The sequence below is a fragment of the Neodiprion lecontei genome, chromosome 4 (genome assembly GCF_021901455.1).
Source record: "Neodiprion lecontei isolate iyNeoLeco1 chromosome 4, iyNeoLeco1.1, whole genome shotgun sequence".
NCBI lineage: Eukaryota > Metazoa > Arthropoda > Insecta > Hymenoptera > Diprionidae > Neodiprion > Neodiprion lecontei.
In genome coordinates this window covers 38,276,155-38,297,042 of record NC_060263.1, presented here as the reverse complement: position 1 = coordinate 38,297,042, position 20,888 = coordinate 38,276,155, and the positions used below count along the sequence as shown (strand labels likewise).

The 20,888-nt window shown below is 37.8% G+C and overlaps 2 protein-coding genes, 1 long non-coding RNA gene and 2 other non-coding genes across 8 annotated transcripts; 3 read left to right on the top strand and 2 right to left on the bottom strand.

The window, feature by feature from the left end:
• The first annotated feature begins 15 nt into the window (after nucleotides 1-15).
• LOC124294199 lies at nucleotides 16-2,233 on the top strand. The gene is made up of 2 exons (XR_006904129.1): nucleotides 16-146; nucleotides 224-2,233. It is a non-coding gene; the product is annotated as an uncharacterized LOC124294199 (long non-coding RNA).
• LOC107225660 (27 kDa hemolymph protein) lies at nucleotides 1,110-7,569 on the bottom strand. Of its 2 annotated transcripts, none has more exons than XM_046738703.1 (4): nucleotides 7,492-7,569; nucleotides 3,275-3,748; nucleotides 2,862-3,030; nucleotides 1,110-2,677 (listed from the first exon to the last, which is right to left on the bottom strand). In XM_046738703.1, exons 2-4 carry the CDS (start codon nucleotides 3,690-3,692, stop codon nucleotides 2,461-2,463), a joined length of 804 nt encoding a protein of 267 aa, XP_046594659.1. In that variant the 5' UTR covers nucleotides 3,693-3,748; nucleotides 7,492-7,569; the 3' UTR covers nucleotides 1,110-2,460. The 2 variants fall into 2 exon arrangements, with proteins under 2 accessions (XP_046594659.1, XP_015521684.1); XM_015666198.2 differs by having other exon boundaries at nucleotides 7,213-7,557.
• A 1,270-nt stretch (nucleotides 7,570-8,839) lies between these two features.
• Nucleotides 8,840-8,911, top strand: Trnad-guc. The gene has a single exon. It is a non-coding gene; the product is annotated as a tRNA-Asp (tRNA).
• Nucleotides 8,912-9,110: 199 nt separating this feature from the next.
• On the top strand, nucleotides 9,111-9,181 carry Trnag-gcc. Its single transcript has one exon. It is a non-coding gene; the product is annotated as a tRNA-Gly (tRNA).
• A 1,412-nt stretch (nucleotides 9,182-10,593) lies between these two features.
• Nucleotides 10,594-19,252, bottom strand: LOC107225687 (calcyphosin-like protein). 3 transcript variants are annotated; one of them, XM_015666229.2, is made up of 5 exons: nucleotides 19,041-19,252; nucleotides 12,920-13,073; nucleotides 11,618-11,795; nucleotides 11,292-11,501; nucleotides 10,594-10,973 (listed from the first exon to the last, which is right to left on the bottom strand). In XM_015666229.2, exons 2-5 carry the CDS (start codon nucleotides 13,069-13,071, stop codon nucleotides 10,872-10,874), a joined length of 642 nt encoding a protein of 213 aa, XP_015521715.1. In that variant the 5' UTR covers nucleotides 13,072-13,073; nucleotides 19,041-19,252; the 3' UTR covers nucleotides 10,594-10,871. The 3 variants fall into 3 exon arrangements, with proteins under 3 accessions (XP_015521715.1, XP_015521714.1, XP_046594649.1); XM_015666228.2 differs by lacking the exon at nucleotides 19,041-19,252 and adding an exon at nucleotides 16,147-16,201; XM_046738693.1 differs by lacking the exon at nucleotides 19,041-19,252 and adding an exon at nucleotides 16,114-16,132.
• Nucleotides 19,253-20,888: the final 1,636 nt, after the last annotated feature.

Sequence of the window (20,888 nt, the reverse complement as noted above, 5' to 3'; positions counted from 1 at the left end):
ACTCCTGTACTCTAGCTTCACGGTTCGAGACAAACATCGAAGTGTCAGCTGGGACGAAGATGCGTTTTTTATGTGTTTAATTCTTGATGGATTTAGATTAAGAATATGTTAGTGAGATCTGGAAGGTCGAGTAACCTATTCGAGTTGTATGTGTATTTTTATTTTTCTCTCTTCTCTTTCCTTCTCGTATTTTCTTTTTTGTTCTAGGTTTCTTTTTTTTCAGATGCTCTTTTCCAACAGTTTCGAATTCCGTTTCGACAGTTTGTTCGACTGGAATCATGAAAAAAATAATTTTAAAAATACGAATTTCCTTGTCCACAAGCCGATATGCCAATAGATATCTTAATTTTACAATTAATTTGGAATGAATGGATTTTTATTCAATCCTCTTATAAAATTCATTTCTTCCACATTGATGCGAGCAGTCATACGCACATTTTCTAACGAAGGTACCTTTTCACCCTGCGGTATATTTAAACCCTTCAAGATAAAAGCATTATCAGAGAAGCCATTTATTCTCTCGCAACCCAATGTTACAATATTAATAACAACATTTAAGTTCTTATCAGCGCATGAACCATGACGAACCGCTGGCTTCGTACCATCAATGTTCACGTCGCAAAGCCATGATGATTATCGTCTTCGCGACACTAATTTGGACAAGCAATTTATGACGTTTATAATCCGGAGAAAAGTCGGTGATTGACGAAAAATGCAAATATTCTAAAAAAGTCTTCTTTACTTAAATACAACCTGATTGATGCACTGACTTGCCATAAGTCAGATCGGGACATACGAGAAAAATGAAAGAAAAAAAATAATAATTAGAAAGAATTTTGTTATAATTCTCATGTATAATAAACATGAACGTATCAAATAACATAGCGTGTATTGCCTGCTATTTCGACATCATACTTTTTCCCACACGCGCGCTGCATGTGATATTTGATAGCTATGGAGGCGAATAACGAAGCTTACTGAATTTTCATCAATTTCAAAATCGCGAAATAATCTTTTTTCCTAAGCATGAACCGTTACGATAATGTTATTTATAACTTCAATGTGGTAACAGATTCTAGTTCTTAAATGATTGAAAACAGTCAGAGGAATAACGAATTACAGAAGTTTTATTTCCTTAATTCTATACAGATTTTCATGGATAAAAATTTACAAAACTTTATATTCACGCGCAAAACAACAATCATTCTAGAGATCAAGACATTCTGTCCCCTCTTTTTCAGTTCATGTGGTATTTCGAAATGGTGTAAGTAACAATTGCAAATTTACAGTATTTTTAACCGTTAGATCTTTGTTGATTAAAATGTTGTATACAGCAAACAACTGTAACAACATGTTTACGTTTCAGAGTATCTCCAATCCATACAAATGTACAACATACGTGAAATTTTCAGCATTTTCAATCACTGCTTGCTTCACAAGCGTTTTACACTTTACAACACTGTGAAATATGGCTCTTGCTTTTGTACAAATCTTGAATTCACTTGCATGATATAAAGAGACTTTGGTATTCGGCTTACGAGTACAGCCACATTTGCATTTAGAAAAGAACACAAGTGAGGAGGGGATTAGAAAGTAACTGAAAACAATTGTTTTGGCTTATTATAAGTGTATTTCTTAAAATTTCATCAATTGATAGTATAGGATCGCATATCATACTTGATTTATCGTTCAAAATTAAAAGTGAAATGATAAAAGTATCTAAGGAACGCAAACCACCTTATGAAAAATGTAATGTGCCGTGTAGTAGTATAATTAAATCAGTAAAAAAAAATTACAATGATGTAACTATGTACAAACCTTCAAGTCCGACGCTGATTTTCATTTCATAATCAGTTAAAATGGTAATGACATTTAAACCTTATCATCTATTTTACAGATACAATATAATTCTAAAAATTTGTTAGTTTATCATTGTACAATCGCGGAATAACTCCTGACATAAGGATATCGGTTTACTGTAGTCACTTTCTGAAAAAGGCACAATTGAAACGTCCAATGGAAACACAACATTTTTACTGCTTCTATCATCTGCGAAGGAAAAACTCATACCAATGCAAATAGCGATGTAATTTTGTAATTTCTCTCCACCGTGTTTATTGGTAAATAATACACGAATCTGAATCGATAAATGTTTTCTCTTCGTTACCTTTTCGTCACACCCTATTCAGAAGCGGCTAGCATCAAGGTTTTCAAACGAATTCGATTCATTGAACAAAAAAAAATATCTGAACGACAACTTGAGAGCACCGCTCCATAACGGTGAAGATTTTTATAATCCATCGTGCTCTCGGTCTACGTGTACTGATGCACATATTTCCACTTAATCACTCAGAATTCATTGATTCCAGTGGCTGGTCACACGTTACATAGTCCAGAAACTTTGTTTCTTATTACGGAAAATAAATAATTTTTATCTTCATCTTCTTCCTAGACCTTTTCTTAGACGTATTTCGAAAACATTGCCATCGCGAGAGTCAGTGATAAAACGTTGACCAAGCTGCTGGATGCACCATTTAGACTGTTTGATACTGGTGCAGGATTGCACGGTGTACTTCTCATGGCAAAATTCACCAGTGAATCAAACACATTTGCCGGGGTTGGGTCTTTGCACTCCTCCAACACTCTCACGGTGCAGTTTTGAAACTTTTCTATGTCCCTATGGAGTAAAAAATAATCTTAAAACAATCTATCTCGCATACTTTATCAGTGCAAAACCACAAACATCTCTCGAATTGGGCAATTTGCAGAGTCAATTGCTTCGAGTAGCGCTGTAACTTGCCCAAACTAAGAGAGATCTTCTCAGCAAGCTTTATCACATTGTTTGAATAAAATTTACTTACCTGCATTTGTCAGCATCGAGGATTAACAAAGGAATACTATCCAGAGGAGAAAGCCCTGTTTGATTAAGGTTGGCTATAGACAAATGGGTCTTGAGGGTATCATTTGCACACTTTTCAATAGCCTGTCGCGAGTTGTTGAAACATTCTCTACCGCCAGCAGCTAAAAACACTGAAATGAAAGAAAAGCTAAATATTAGAAAATTTCTGAAACTGCCAAATGAAATCTGAATATGTACGAAGGAAGTAAGCCTCTTTTAGAATTCCATTCGACTCGATAATATGAATTTCGTTTTCAAACTCAGGATCAAACAACGGTTTGAATAAGTTCGTTTCATTCCCCACATAAAAAAAAGTCATCGATATAGACAATTTAATTGTAACTCCTAATCAGATGATATCATATATATACTGACTGGCAATGCGGTCGCCCTCATTATCGCAAATGAATCCCAGCAGCGCGTCCGTCACATTGTGAAACATGTTGATACTCTGACGTTCCTCTGCTTCTAGGCAAGGCTTCGTCAGGTTTGACGCCTGAGTAACGCATGCTTTCAAGTCTGGAATCTTTCCGCAATACTTCTTGAACACTACATCGAGATCCCCTTTTGGGGTTGCTTCGGCCATCTCAGCTTCCAGCTGGGTAAAGTTTATCAGAGGTGTAACGCACTCCATTAGATTCTGCGTTGCCCCTTTGGCAGTATCGTATGCTTCGGGGCCTCCATTTTTATTGCACTTATTTTTTATCAGCTCCTCCGCTTTCTCAGTGTTTACATCAGAGGCGTTGAAATTTGCCAACCCTTGAATACTATTCAGCACCGGTACTTTTTTCATGATCTCCTCTTTGCTCGGAATTGTTTGTTCCTGAGCAATGCTGAAGCTCAAGAGACCTGCAAAAAGATAAAAACAACTCCTTAAAATCGTTATGCGTTATAAAAAAACGGCGCTGAGAAAACGAGACAAGTTTTTCATCGAATCATTGCAAAAACTATAAAAGAGAACGCGTCGTTGTCTTGCTCAATTTCATAAAACAATGTAAAATTTTAGAGCGCAGGAAAGAAAGCCTGTCTTATATTTGTCTGCAAAAATAAAGTACACTCGTAAATTTTACTTAAATCGATTTTGGTGTAATCAAACGAGCTCTTTGTCATTACATCAAGTTGATTTTCTTTTCAGTTTTTACGATACGTCGATATTAACAATGAATATGATTGACCCATTAGAAAAAAAAACGAATTCAGACGGACAAATCTGCTTATCGTTTTCGATATTTGACCGCAGATGTATATCATATTAATTTTGAAAACTGTACCAGCATTTACTTAATAAGCAAAAATTGAAAACCATCCTTTGCTTTGTCATTCGATTTTCATTTAAAAATTAAATACCTATTGTAAATGCGAGTTATACATATATTGTTAAGAAATTGAAGATTCAAGAAATAGTTATAAAGATTTCAAATCAAACTGATATGTAATGCGTCACATTAGCATGAGCAATTCCAGTTAAATTCTTCAGTAGAATCTGGTTGTATTTTTATCCCGTTTGAAATACTGGCTGGCCGCGAAAAAACGACCAAGATCGGGGAAAAAAACAACTTGCCATAACCGAATCACCTTGAAAAAACGGACGCTTTTAAATTTCTTGTACGTTCGATAAAACTGGTTTTGGAGGTACAAAGACAATTTAATTGAATATGCCTACGTGTTATACCCGAAAACAACGCGCACGTCAACTGATTAAATTTCACTCCGTCTATAATATAGCGATTCCAAAATTATGCGGTTACGTAAAATGCGATATATATATTTAAAGGAAAATCAATGGAATTTTAATATATAAATGAAATAACGATTCGTGTGCACGCGAAAATTTTTGTTCGTCAATTATTTCTTGATAATTAATTTCTATAAACATACGCATAAATATTTTCTTGCCAATGATAAAGTATCTTTGACTGATTCATTCATCGGAAATGAAATCATGAGTTTGTTGATTTATGAGGATAAAGTTAATAACATTAACGTAACGAAACATCAGGAGGGAAACTGTGGAAAAATCATTATTACGCTGTTTTATAATGACATTCAACGAGTTGGTTTTACAAAATATGAATATATTTTCATTGTCATAGTTTACCAAACAGACATTGCTTACGGTGTGAAGTAACGATTTTTCCTAAACATACAGTATCGTTACAGTAACGTTACTAACTTCATACTAATGTTAATTTCAATTTCCATAAGCACGGCGTAACAACGTACAGGACATATTTAAAGCGAAGAATAAATTTATTCGCGTGTCCGTGTAAGAAAAAAAGACGATTAATTATCGCTGTTTTTCATCAAAAATTCCATGACGCAATATCTACAATAATAACTACAACCTACCTTCCTAAAACATAAACGGAATTACTTCGAGATAAACGAGAAATATGAGTATTTTGAAAATGAACAACTTCATAGGGTACTGTTATTTATTTAAATCCGGTTTGAAGCCATGCTAATTATTATTTAAAGCTTGATTTCCGACCTCGAAGTCATGCTTCCGACAGTCGATAATCGTCAGTAAAAAATTATGCGGCTTTACGGAAGCGTATTTCGACAAATTATGGAAACTCGAATATAATTGTGCACAAAAATTGTTTAAAACATACATCCAGAGACTGCGATAATTATCGCACGTGAACGGGAAGCAATTAGTCGAATTCAAACAATAAAATCAGCCCTCGTTGCCCGAAAGATACGGGTTACTTCATTTCATCCGGGTCACTATCTATTCGGTATTCCAAATGACGACATTCTTATCGAACATCGAGTTCCAAGTACGCGTGCCCCAGACTTTGAACTCTGACAATAAATTGCCTGCATCTGACATGCGTTTGAAACTTGATCATATCGAGATATGAAAGAGAATTTGTTAGTCACTGAGCGTTGTGACGAGCTTTGTAATGCGTTGTACACATTCTAGATTACCAGAGTCACGTGATGTTTTTACAGTGCGATGGTAAGGCAGTATCAACTACACATGTTTATAAAGACCGTGCCCATAACGCAGGACAGAAAAACAAAGGAATACTCAACGGAGGAATGTATGCATTACGCGGTTCAATTTTCCGGTTGATATCGGTTGTTCGATGGAACTTCATGCGTCGCAAACTCTTGATTTGCAGTATAACGTATCATGTATGTACTAAGTGATCAGCGGCAATGACATTCCGTGAAAATTTTCTGTCACGCGCTTTCTCCTTTTCTACAAGCAAGAAAAAAATTTTAGACATAGTTGATAAATAGATGTCTACCGATCTTTTGGGCGCAACACTATCGATCAGGTTAACTTCGAAACCGTGATTTTGCGATTAGTTCGGTTGTGCCTCATCGAGCAGAATGCATATCCGAAGTCATTGAATTCTAAAAGGGGGTTCAGGTTTTTTGTTCCAAGAAATTGACGAATAATTTAATAACAGTGAAATTGGAAATCAAAGTTTTCGATTTTTCATAGTTTCGACAACGTTGACAGGACGCCTGATTTATTCGCGTAAAGTACAAAAGTCGGTTATCGGAAATTGCCGAAAGTCCCGGCCGGTAAGACCGACAGAATTCTGAATATTAATTCTCGAATTCCAACTTGCAGACAAATCGCGGATTGTACTGATTAATTTAAATTTGACTCTCGACAGTTGTAACAAACTGCTAGCCAGCCTCGTGGACTTTCACGTGCGGGTAAAGATTGCTAGAGGGCGTTAGAAAAAAATGCAGATTCTACTATGCCGACTCGATTTTACATTGGGATCAGATAAGACGTGTCGGTAAGTGCAGGGTAGTAGTTACCACTAATAATAACCCACGGCTAGGCGGTCCTTACTGTGCCTGTAAGTTTTATTTGCCACTTTAGGGAAACAAGATGTTTCCTGTACGAAGCTGCCGATTAGCTGATTTTTGGATATCGACCAATCATAGGCGTGTTTCACTGTTCTTTCGTAGTCGAAAGGAGGCAAATAAAACACACCCTATATCTTCAGTCAATGCTCTTGATGCGAAAGAGCAACGCGCCACGCTTGACGAGTGTGTTACACCGGTTACACCGCGCGCACAGGTGTGGAACTTGCGTAGCCAATGCTCGAACCTGTTGTGGACATAACCTCGTAACAGGACAGCGATAATCGCTCGTATGTTGATTTCTCGTTCCTGCGTGTCGTTTATTATCGTCGACTCCGACCTCGCTAACCCCGCTCAATTGTTTCGATAGTAATGGGCGTAATGTATAGGAGTAAACAGATGAACCCTCGCGCATGAGCGTAACAAAAGCAACTCGCCGTGACCATGTATTATAACTTCCGTGACGTATAAATTACCTGCGACCAGAACGCATATTAAAGTAGTAAAGTTCCTCATTTTTGGCAGTTGATCAATTTACTCTTGCAACGTTATCACAAGTAACTCGAATATTCGTGCCAGCGACCTTACGGGTGTCAGATTTTCACGCGCGAATTACAACGCGAAGAACCACTAGAGAGATTAACTTCAAAGCTATCACAGCATCTTTGCGTCGAAAATTAGAAACACAAATCCTCCACGATTTTTCCCTGTCTCGTTATATTACGAATATCCGTTTGCACACTTGTGTATTATACCACGGTCAGCAGCTTCGACACCCACACTCAAAACGTTCTATCGCCAATCACCGACTGCCTGACTCAGCGCGTGCGTCTCGCTCTTATAACTTCGCAATCTCTCCTACCCAGGAGCCATTGCAGTAAATGACTGCACTCCCCCTCTCCTGTGATGAACGAAACGCGATCGCTCTTCTCTCCGCTTGATCAATCGCTCTCTCATTTTCAATGTTTTTTCTTGAGCCTTTCAAGTACGATTGTTTGGTTTTGATTCGTTTTTTTTTTTTTGTTATTATTGTTATTCACGAACCTGTAACCATCGGTGGAATCCAGTCAGAGCCAAGGGCCTCTGATACAAAATGTTGGTATTTCCTGGCCTCCGCTTTTCCTAATGCAACGAAGAGGATTTTTTTCCGGCAATTCCACGTCTAATCGTAAGATAATTGGCCGAATATTTTTTATAATCGATCGAAAACTTTTTTTACGTTGGTTATACGTAAAGAAAAAAGAGAGAATACGTACAAAATTAATCGTCCGAAATGATGTTTTTTTTTTTTTTCAAAGATTGCAAATAATTTCATGAAGTTTACAAGTGACCGCGACGTTTAACCAAGCATTTGAGCTAATCAACATTAATATTTAATGTATTTGTATATGTACGGTTTCATTCGTTTTAAATAGCGATGAACAAACGCGAATTTTTCGAAGCGGTGGGAAGAGACGTTTTTAAAAAAACTCGAGTGGCTCAAAATGTAAGGAATTTGAGTCGACAAAAGCTATTGAAATATTTTTTACTCGGAATTAGGTCATTTTAAACATTGAACAATACTTGAATAAATATGTGAATAATTTTTTCTTCCGCTACTATGAAAAGTGCCAAATTTGGTGATAAAAATTATTTAGACATTCTAAATACTTGTAACAATTCGAATATCTTCCTTTTTCAGTAAATTCATTAATTTGTACGAAATTCTGTCTCTTCTCACCGCTGCAAAATGTGCATTCGTTCATCGCGCCAAATGATGACTAAAATCGGATATATTAATCGTTAAGTTTCGACACTACGCTCACGGTTTAACGATATTCAACACATATTCTATCATTCTCGAAAAATAAAATCGACATTTCGATTTGTTTACTCAATACGAGGTTGAAAAACTTCCAAATCTGTCACGTTTGATGTTGAACCGGTTATTCTCGTCTATAATTTACTTTAACCAACATCATTTCAAGTATCAATTCAAGTCAAATGCTCTCAGCTTTTTAGTGACAAAAATATTCGTCGCTACGCTGAACCAACGGTCATATTTGTCGTACCTATCGCACCACGCTTTCCTTTCATGACCAATCAAAAGTTACGAATCTCAAGTCCTCGGTAGTATAGTGGTAAGTATCCCCGCCTGTCACGCGGGAGACCGGGGTTCGATTCCCCGCCGGGGAGGATAATTTTTTTTTCCACTTCTTCGAGATATTCGCAAACCATTCCAATTCTCATCGATATCAACGTAAAATTTTTCGTTTGCAAATTTTGCAATATATTTATATAGGTATATAATGTGTTTGTGTGTGTGTGCCTAAATCTGGTTAAATGCGATAGATTATGTTCATTATTATATAAAATACATACAACGACATGTACAGCATCGGTGGTTCAGTGGTAGAATGCTCGCCTGCCACGCGGGCGGCCCGGGTTCGATTCCCGGCCGATGCAAGTTTTTTTTCATCTTTCTTCTCGGTCTGATCCATAATCATACAGAAGAAATTCGATTCCTGTAATGTAGACGTGTATAAAACCAAGCACTGTCGAAAAATTCATAGTATTGACAAAAGTCCACACCGATTAATGTCAAATTAAACATCATCGTAGTAAATCGTTCGATTCTTAACACCAAGTGGTCTTAAAATCAACACCAAAATAGTGAGGACTTTTATAGAATAATTTTGGTGTTACATGTAACATCGCATTTCTAATAGTGTGTTTAAGGAAATGCACGAACGGAATAAACCAACCTGCAGTTTGGATTTATCACGCAGTAATCACGGCTACAATTTATTATCCAAGGCATACATCATTTGACAATCTTTTTCGACCATTATCATGTACAGATTACCTCCAGCTAAGTATATCGGTATGCAATAATTACTGCTCGCAACGCGAATGACGCAAGAGAACCGTGATTATGCAGTACGTTCTATCAAGACAAAACGACCTGCTGCAACTGCGGCAGACGGCGAAGCAAAGGTTAATTATTACTTGTTTTTTTTTTTTTGAGTTCGTTATCGTCGATGAGCAGGGAGAATAAAATTGTGGATTAAAAAATGATGATCAAGAAACAGCGACGGGAGAACGGGAATCGAAACATTTAAGTTACTCGCCATTGACCGAAATTCAATCTCGTAATTGACTAATCTAAATTGCTCTTGATGACCTGCATTTGGACTGTTGCAATTATAACGAAAGCCACGATTTCTAAAGCTATTGAAATTAGAAGTGAGTTACGAAATTCTGTTTCTCTCCCGAAGTATATATATATGCAATAGTAAATTGTTTAATTACTGCAATATTGCCTTGATTCTGTATCGTAAAGTCCTCGAATCTGCAATCCGCATTATAAGATCAAGTATCAACAAGGCAAGAAACGTTTTGTTTCTGTTCACTCGTCATCTGTTCTTATAAATTTACCTGTGTTTTTCTTTTTCTTCCGTTTTTCTTGATTCATTTAACCGTTTTCCGTTAAATTCTAACGCAGCGTCAAACAAAGGACTTGCTGTATTTTATGTTATTGTATGCATTTGTAATACGTAGAGGTGTTGACACACAAAAGATAACTTCAACATAGATGAGCGATAAAGCGAGTGCTGGGATGCGTGATACACGTATCTAACTTAGTTACTCATACTTAGAAGGCGTCAAAGGGGATACAGTATGTAATTTGTATATGTAGCCTTGATTGCAGCGCCTCGACGTCGACAGAATTTTTTAACTCGAAGCGCAACGTTATACGCCAAGTGGAAAATGAAAATTATTGTTCGATTCACCGCGATTGGATGTTTGATATTATGTAGTTGAAACTACATAAACGTCGTTTAAGTAAATAGTACTAATGAGTAAAACGAAAAGTATAAATTATGAATACATATTTTATTCCACTTTATACGCAGTAAACAAGTATAATAATAAAAATAATAACATGCCGGTAAATATGTAATCACAGGTTAGTCTAGACTTTTGGAGGTAATTAATAATAACACAACCTAGGCTCCGGGGTATTATTATATGAAAAAGTGTCTTTTTCTTTTGACATATTGTAATAATTTACGAACAGAACATTTGATACAGCAACTCACAAGTGCGTGTATAAAATGATTATGTCTTTTGCAGATATATAGGTATATAGGATCTATAATTTGTACGCTTGACGCATCATCAGATCGAAGTATGCATCGTGGTCGATACTGGCGCTGATCGCGCTATAGTAATTCATAAACTCCTCTTCGGTAACCTGAAAATTCAGAATCTATAAACTCGTGATCATTCGTTTATCTATACAGAGAAAGGTCCCAAATCGCGCCGATCTTAATCGAGAAGTGGATACATTTACATGCTAATGTGATCAAGGTTTAATCTTCGTTGCGGCGTAACTTCCTTGCCATCGACACAGTTTGGCAAAGCGTAAGGAACAAGGAAATATCATAAAAATATCAAAGATCAAAGAGGCATCATGGAAGTATCAGAATTAATAGAAGGAAGTGTACGATATACAAGGACTTCCGCGATTTCTAATAAGGAAAGAATTGAGTTGAAAAAAAAAATGACTCACGACTCCATTCTTAGTCGCGTCTTGTTCAAAGTTCTCGAGAAACTTGTTGAGAATGCTTTCCTCGGACTCCTCGCCGCTCATGTAACGTGGATGAGATTTCACGTTGTAAACACCCTTCAAGTCCTCCACCGTTATCTTTCCATCTCCGGTTTTGTCCAACTTCTTGAATGCCTGCTCGACAACCTTCTTGCGCGAGTCGTTCATGTGCGGCTGAAAAAATTCAAAAAGCTTGTGAACTTTTCGAATTACAGCCCCGTAAAATAATCCCATAAATCGTAGGTTTAATTAACGACTTAGACAGCGAAACGGATGTATCAATTTCTCACCCTGACTGCCACAAGAAATTCCGTAACGTTGACCCCGCCGCTTCCATCGGTATCGAGAGCCTTGAACATCTCCGCTATTTCTGCGTCCGATAAATCAAGCCCAGTTTCGCGAATTCCATTGCTGAGTTCCTCCAGGCTCAGTTGTTTGTTTCCGTCGTCGTCCATTCGTCGAAAGCATCTGGAAGGTGCCGAAATAGTTATATGTGATTTGTTTGGAATGAAATCAGACCGCACGAAACTGATTCGTCATCGGGCGTCATGCAATCAATGGTGCAGCGATGTCGTCATAACTACGAGGGCAAGTTAAATACGGACACAATGGCCTGCCGCTGCTGCAGCCTCGTCACCAATTGCAAATCGCTTAATCGCAATGGAAAAACAATTATTACCTAAAGAGTATAAATACAGTATTCTGGCCATTATTGAGAAAGTTTTCTTCCACCCGATTCAGATATAATAAAACTTCAGAATAGCGACAAGGACCCGTTCAAATACGCAGATTATCAATACTTTGGCCTGAATATTCTTGCTCGTAAGTTTTTTAGGGTCACTGGTCACGAATCTCAAGTCAGAATTTGATAATTTCTAAATCCAAGATGGCGGATCCAATATGACGGATGAAAAATCGAATAAACTATCAAAATTCAACGATTCTGGGCGAAAATTAGATTTTTCCATATTCTAATAGTCGTACGAAGTTGTAAGTAAATTGTGACAAGGCAGCTGGGACATGGAAATTTTTTAGATATTACGCTGAGCATCTCAATTGACCCGAAGCGATTGCTATAACGAGTGCACCATTTATAAAATATTAGTTTGTATAAAATATTTTCAAATCATTACATCCTCAATGTCGTAATAACAGTGTGTACTGAAATTTCTCAATAATATTTTTTCACCGGCACAACGAACGAGTCATTAAAGTTAATATTACAGCAGTTAATAATACCCATGTATGGTCATTATTACGTCTAATTATAAGTGTTCAGTAAATCAACCGTCCAACAACGATCGTCAATTCCACGCTTGACGAGTTGTATTTGAAATGGCTACTAAAATGGACATTCATAAGCTGATCGTAAATGCATTACCAGTGCAATTGATATATATTGAACCCAATTGTGTATAAGTAACCGCGTGACGTGACGAGTTTTTCGCTTTCGTCAAGAGCGCGATTCAAGATGGCGTCAGAGTAAACCTTATCTACTGGATTTGCGGTTAGTGCAGCAGTTAGTGCAGGGCTCTGACATTAAATATACAATATCAGTGGTGCAGGGTGAGTAGATCGGAAATCGAACTCACCTACCCAAACCAAGGATGCCGTTGGCACCCCTGGCCAGGCAGAGCAGACGCAGCTTCTCCAAGATGTCCGTGGTTCCGTGTATGGCCCGTTGGGCCTTGTTCATCATCTCAGCCTCCTGTCTGGTAGCCGCACTCTGCGGTCTGTTGAACATCCCTGGAAACGTCATGCGAACCTGAGTCTGATGACTCACACGAATTCCTCCCCCCTCCGGACTCCTCCATTTTCCGTTTCTCTCTGGCAACCGCACGGCATTTAAAATGCGAAGCGATCGCCTCTCATCGCGCTGATAAAGAGGGAATGAGAATATGCCGTGCGTGCGACAAGCGTGTTCAACTGTGACGCAGCTGACTTCGGTGAACTAACTAGATAACAACCACATTCCCGGTTGTCTGCAGAGAGAGACGGCGAACGGCGTTTACGAATTACGTAATACAGTGAGTAATAATGTGAAGACCAACCAAGTAGGGCTGTATTATTTGGGCGTCGACAAGAGCCGCTTCGCGCGTGTACCAATTGCCTGGTAACTCGCTTGTGATGTGAAAATTCTATGGCTTAAGAAAATGATGTAGTCTCTCTATACCGACCGAGTAAAATGTCACTTATTTTTACTATTATCGAAACCTACGCAGCACTGATACGAAAATACCGCTGTCAGCGCAATTTCACATGCAATACCGAATAAAACTATGAAAGATTTTTTTACCGTCGTGTCAAAATAACTCAAGGTAATTAAATTGTAGGAATACAGTTCTTCAGGCATTATTGTTGGGTAAAACAAATTTTTTTTTTCATTGTATTCCACTTAGCATGTAGAATTGCGCTGACTGCGATATTTTCACATCGATGATAAGCAAAATAAGTGATATTTAACGTGTTCGGTAAGGACATCCTCTTAAGGGAGCATTTACAGGAATTTCAGAAAATTCCTGAGTATTTTAGTTAATTTCTTTCTCACGTAGGAAAATTTTTTTAAATTTCAGTGGTTTTAGGTACCTATGCATTTCTTACATCTTTTAGAGTAAATTTTTTCATTAGATTCTCATTTAAATGTACTAGGGTGATGCACCGAGTGCAAGCTTAATAGAGTCTAAAAAGACGAAAATTCATTGCTCGCAAAGTTTGCAAATCCACTTGCAATTGCCCATAAGTTGTTGTAGGATTTTTTCAATCGCTTCATTTTCAAAGCAAATGTATCATTTTTGAGAATCGTGACAAAAAATTACCCGTTTTTCAACATAATATTCAGGATATCTTACTCCCACGAAAGAATTTAAGCCAAATCCTATGATAATGTGTGAAGAATACTTAAAAAAAACAACGTGTAAAAATTTTACGTGAATCGATCAGAAAGTGTAGGAAAAACCTTACGCGTAAGTTTGAAAAATAAAAAGTGGATGAAAATGCATTTAAAGTTTAAATTCTCAAAGAGTTGCAGTATGCAGACTCATGAGAACCAAAGGTTTTCACCCCAAACATTTTTTTAGGGCAAAAATCGATACGGGGATCCATTCAGAGGAGGGGTGAAAATATATAAAAATGTGAAAAACCGAAAATCTATTTTTAGCCTTAAATGCCGCCTTAACAGACGTGCAAATTCAGCTTTGATCGGAGATCAGAATGTGCAGCAGAAAATTATCTCACGGAGATATCATGAAATCGCTCCAGAAGTGATAGAAAAGAGATTCTTGTCACAATTTCATGCTCTGATCATATTCTGTGACACAGTAAATAATGACTAAACCTTGAAATATTTGGTATTTGATCCAACAGAGCTTATTAGGTTGTATTATATTCAATATTATTCAGTGTTGATCCGAATGGTAGGAAAGTAAAATCAGTACAGATGTTATTCTACCCTGGCCAGAATTTATCACTAACGAGGACCTTACCTCTATTTTATAGGTATATAATAGAATTCAAATAGTGTTGGATTGTCGTTAGAAATTTTTTTTTACGGCTGGAAAGTTTTCGGCTTAACTGCGTTATATCCTTACATCGACGAAAATATTGACTTGCTCGGAAAGAAAAACGATAAACACACAAAGCGTAAAGTCTAATTCCGCGATTCGAAAACCTAGACCAATGTGTCCATGAATTTAGGTGTTTACTGATTCGGTATTTTTTGATTTTACAATTTGGTGTAGTGTTGACAAGTAAAAAAAAAAAAAAAAAAACATATATCAGAGCAATACTTTCTTCCCTTTCCCATGGCAAATTCGTTATTTTGTCTCATCGCTAGCGCCAGTATTGTACAGCTAGTAATTAGGACATAACCAAGTCACGTTTTGAGTCATAAATAATGGCCACGGATACGGTGTAAGGTCCAAGATCGTGACCTGCGCTCTGGCTTGATTCCCGACAGTTTATTGCATATATCGGTAAATGCCGTCAGATAAATTATTCAACGAATCCTTTTTTATATACAGTCTGGAGGAATGATAGCAGCCGGACGTGTTTCATGGTACTTATATGATCACCAGATCTGCAAACAGTCCAGGTCAAAGATGTCGCAGGCATGGCTTGCACATCTCATATCTATACGTATGTAGGTATGGTTTCACTGCGGTGAAGTTTTTTATATGTAGTACTACTGGAAAATTTCAACTATATGATCGTTTCCCAAATTTTCAAGAGTTTATACATGAATATTGACCATGCACTCGCTGACATTATACGCTATACACGTGGGCTTATGCGCGTGGGTATTTATTCTCCAACATCACGGGTAAGATATAAAAAATACGGAATAAAATGAAATACGACATTCTGAACAGGCAATATTTATTTTATAGCGCAGGGTCACATCCATATCAGATTAGCATTGGCTTCAGGGTGATAGCAGATTATTCAACCTACTAAAATAAAACACTCAATCAATGAGTCGAGTGTGCGTGCCTGTGTGTGATCTTCCTTTGAAAGTACAAGCTTAAGGAAGATCAAGAGAATCCGAATTGGTACCAGTGTCTATATATTTTTGAACCACGTGACGCGTTATTTATACAACTGGGCAAAATACTGCACGATTCTGGTCGTGAAAAACTTAACAATATAATCTTTCGAGTCTTTAAAGCATTGCAGAAAGTATAAGTATCTGGAGCTACCGTAAAAATGAAGAAAATTGTATTAGTGAAATAACAAAATTTTGATAAAAATGGTCGACACTGTATCATTACGACATCAATTATATTATTACACATTTACACTGCATCCACGGATGCGAACTCACTCAGCGACGTATTTTTATGTTTAACCCTCCAATTAAACATAATGCCAAGTTTAAAGTTAATTTGTTTTTGTCCCCGAGTTCAGCCGAGCTTAACACCCTCAAAATCGCTTAAAAATTATTCCTTTCCTCCCTGTACTAAAACTCCCCGTGAAAGTTTTCAACCTCGCCTGATCATGCCGACACAGTCACTACTGGCCGGTCAGTAGTTCATACCCCCTGTGTCCGTAGTCCTGAACGTGTCTGACACCGCGTTGCTACTACCCCTGATCCATGTGTTATATACGCCGAAACAACGGCGGAAGTATCGGGGGGAAAATTCCAGTGGCGTAACCCCTCCAGGTATTCAGGTTCAGGGAGAAGAGAAATTTGTAAGAAAACAAAAGACATCGTAGTTTGGAACGGTCAAGTTCCAAATATTGGAGACATTTTTTCCTTACATCGTTCTCGAAACATATTTTGAGAAGGAAACTTGGATATTGTAAAAGAGCGAATCGATTGAAATACACGCAACGTTTAATTAAACGTATACGGGAAATCGATCAACCAAAACGTATTCGAAGTTTGCACTTTGAACGACGATATATATCTGATATAATACGCTTATCGTCGGATATTCTATAACTGGCGGATTAATAATGTCTGTAAGGTTCCTCTCGTTAAGCGTGGCTGAGGCCTTGATAACTCGATAATATTATAACATAATTTGTACAAGTGTCGTTTTTGCTCATTTATTCGAAAACTTTTATATCCTCTTTGACAGAAAACAAGAAAAAAACAAATTGACGATTCTTACACGAGTCATCTGACGAATCGCGCGGAAGTCAATGAGGATGATTTATTCAAAACACAGGCGCGCATTCTTAATTTCGAGACACCGGTTTCCTGTTCTATGTTATGTTACGTTATATTATGTATAACCCACGTTATGTAACCAGCCGAATTAATAATCGGCCAATTATACCGCACCATTGTATGCGGGTCAAGGCACGTGAATGCGGGCAAGGCTACCGGCGTCTTCTTGGTGTAATAAATTCAACTTCCAACTTTGCGATTTCGTTGCTTTCGGACTTGGGCCTGAAGGAGTGAAGCGGTAGGGTTCTCGGGGGCAATCGATCAAATTCTATACATTTTTAAAATTGCACGAAAGTTGAACGAGCGTCTGTAAGTTCGGGTCAGCGACCCGTTTCCAACAGACGACTCGACATGACCGAGAAAATCAATGGATAAGTAATTAATGAAATTTTTATGCCTCATTGCCTTCGTAGTTGCGATAATTTTTCTGATTTTCAATCGCGCATGCATGCGGTTGGATGAACTTTCAATTGGGATTTATGAAAATTTCATCAGCAGACGGCAATTTGTCTTGCAATCCTATGATCAGGGCCGTTATACCCAATTCGTATATCCTATGGTCAGGCAATGAACTTCGTTCAAGCTCCCCTCCGATATATAGACCCTCATGATCGTCGCTATCTTATCTATAAAGTATTCAAATACGAGCCTTGTACTGTAGATATACCGCACGTGGGCTTGATATCGAAACACTTTCGCGGTTTCGTTTCTTCCGATAAATCTGTCTCTACAATATCTCTTTCCTGTTATAAACTGTTTACATTTTAACCTTAGTATAAATATAGCGTACATAACATATTTGAGGCAATGTCAAACTGAATATCAAAGCCAATTTGGTTTTCTGTTTTACCTGTATTTGAACTCGTGCGTTTGAATATAATCCGACGTTTCTAACTCTAACATATATAAAATAAGTCGTATTCGAAGAAAACTGTGGTCGTGTAATTACAAATTTTTTTGTCTATCGATTTCACGTGTGTCGACGACTATTTTCGCCGTATTATAGTGACAATTTGGGGCGGCACTCCTCCATGTAAAGTGTTATGACTGCTCCTAGAAAATAACGATCGTTGTGTTCGACCTGCGGTCGTGACGTGTGGATGACCAAATATATCCGCGAATATTAGTGAATTTGACAATTAATTATGTCACGTGTATAATCGCCGTCTTTGGAAAAGCACACGTTGGCACTGAACATATTATTTGTGTTAGATAATTAGTGGTGTTTATGAATTATGTATTGACAATCCAACGGTTCACAATCTTTCTCGACTTTCAAATGTACACACACACCCTGCCTCAGGGGACTATGGCAACATCACCATGTGTACTAGAACGGTTTATGATGATTAGATTATTTACTCTAGTTCCAATCAGTTGAAAAACAATCGTGTGAAATGCTCCAGATTAATGTGCCTATAACAGAATCGAACTACCTGCAGCGTGTGAATGCTGACCTACGCGAAGAATTAGCAGTCGATTTCCAATACTTTATCAATAAAAACTTATTCCTTGAAAGTATGATCACGTCGATTTGTCGATATGTAACTACCAAACGATTTCACCAATTATCGGTTCGTTGCTGACTTCGATCCCAAGTGTACGGCCACATAAAGAGTCATACGTACTAAATTATTTATTACTACATACATGTTAGAAAGAATGGAATTAACATCCTATGACAACACTGCTGTAACTACACAAGTGATATAATCCACGTCAGCTCGCTGCAGAGAATAAGCGAAACAATAAACAAACGAAATAAAAAAACGATTATCATATAATAGATTGTTGATTGAATAAAAAACTTGAATATGTATGAACCTACATACATTGTATGTTATACTATGCAGCGGTTTACGAAAAATGCTAACGACCGACATTGAACTTTGCACTTAAATGTTTATTTCACTCCATGCGAGTATATAAATTTATTACCACCGCTGTAACAGCGTAGATTTTACAATGTTGAAACGATGAAATAAGACATTTGGCCGGTACGCGGTATTGTAGCTGTATAACATAGATGCAATATTACTCACCGTTGGAATAATTCTTTGGAAATGACGAAAATCGTGGGAAACTTTTCAGCCCTCGGAACTGCGGCAGCTGATCCCGCGTCTATTGGCGACAGAACGACTGACTAATGACCAAATGCGATATTACCGCATCGACGACAAAAAATTCAGAGGCTTGTCTATCCGGCGTTTGAGAACAAAGTGGAACGATTCGAAATGAAGTTGAAGAAGACCGGAAGGCAAGTGACAGCGTCTGAGGGCTCCCGGTCATAGGTGGTATTATACACATGCGATTGTACATATTGCATGGAGGCATACGTATGTATACACACCCCTATACGACATGCTCCTACATGCATGACACGCGCAGTGCCGTAGCTGATAACTGTAAAATATCCCTCACTCCTTTTTTATTCATACGGTTTGCGGCCAGGGTTGGATACCATAATATGTATCAGCTGATGTGGTCGATTTCGAACCGTTTACCCCCCTTCGTTGTCTTTGTACGTGCATTATGGAGTGATCCGTATATACTGACGTCGGCATTCCGTCGATTTTATTTCGAGCTAACCGATTTCGGTTCAATTTCGATGCGTCATTTCCTACTGAACTACAATACCAGCTTTTAGAAGCAGAGCATTTGGTGATAATATTATGGCTGGCTACGCTACTTCGGCTTCGCTCGTACGCAAGTTTCATTTTTACATGTATTTGGGCATCGGTTTACCACTCAAAGAAACGTTTGTGGCTTGCAAAGGTGTGTCTGTTCCGTACGATACATGCACGATACACAATCGGATAGACTTTGCGAAGTGTGAAGCACATGTGCGGCCGTTCTGCGTTATCCGTTGCGTATGCACGTCCATGACAACCGTTTGTCAAAACACTTCGAGCAAGGCTGATTATCCGAGAATCTGCGGGTACACTCTTCGACATAGACTATCTTGATGTCTGCATGGTTCTCAAGCACAAAACACGTACAGTTCGCATTTTTGAAACTCGAACACACGACATGATTGTTAATTGTATTGGTACCGGTAATGTATACGGAAACGTTTTATTTTTCATTTGAATATAAACCTAATATGTTGTATGTATAGAGAGCTAATTAAAGATTCAACTGCGTGCAGGAACTTCATTCTATTGTTATATGAGACTTATACGTTGTATATATCCGCCGGCCCATTGTCAGATCGAGATGTTGGTACAGCAAATAGAGCATGAAGATACTTAATCTGTTTATTACACAACGTAAGCATACTGCCATTGTCGTTCGGAAATATCGTATTTCTTCAACGCCCGGATTACATACCTATAAGTATGACTTTACGTAGTTAATAAATGCATCAAAATATTCTTCACTAGATCCAATTATGTTGGAAGTTTCAGTGATTCCGATTTCCCAATCTTTGATTATTCTGTTTTGTTGACCCGATTCTGCATATCGTTTCAGTGCCAGAGGGACTGCAGAGAACCTTATCGCATATGGCAGTACCAGGTTAAAAAAATTAAAAAATTGAATTACATACGGTCGAGTTTCGCGATACACGAAAACATTCGCCGCCTGATTACCAGGGTATTTTGGTGATAAGAGCAGCGGCCGCGTCAGGTCGCTTCAGTTTATGAACTTTGACCCCACGCGATATTAATATATCAAAGGTAATGTCGTACAACAGTTGCGATAATTTTTTATTCAATTTTATTTTGTTATAACTAACTCATTAGAATCTGTAAACAGTCTATTCTTGCAGTGAGATTCTCGTGACTGCAATTTTTCACCAGCTGTAACTCAAAAACTCGAGTTTCCAATCGGATTCCTTTGTTACATAGACGTTCGAGTGTTTTATTCATTTCCCTATTGTACTGTAGCAA

Excerpts from the sequence above, each read along its gene's own strand:
- LOC107225660 (XM_015666198.2), bottom strand. The coding sequence starts at position 7,252 with ATGAGGAACTTTACTACTTTAATATGCGTTCTGGTCGCAG. Across the intron at positions 3,749-7,212 it reads AATATGCGTTCTGGTCGCAG|GTCTCTTGAGCTTCAGCATT; the intron begins GTAATTTATACG and ends ATCTTTTTGCAG. Across the intron at positions 3,031-3,274 it reads TGAGGGCGACCGCATTGCCA|TGTTTTTAGCTGCTGGCGGT; the intron begins GTCAGTATATAT and ends CTTTCATTTCAG.
- LOC107225687 (XM_015666228.2), bottom strand. The coding sequence starts at position 16,186 with ATGTTTAATTGGAGGGTTAAACATAAAAATACGTCGCTGA. Across the intron at positions 13,074-16,146 it reads ACATAAAAATACGTCGCTGA|GGATGTTCAACAGACCGCAG; the intron begins GTGAGTTCGCAT and ends TGACGTTTCCAG. Across the intron at positions 11,502-11,617 it reads AATTTCTTGTGGCAGTCAGG|CCGCACATGAACGACTCGCG; the intron begins GTGAGAAATTGA and ends GAATTTTTTCAG.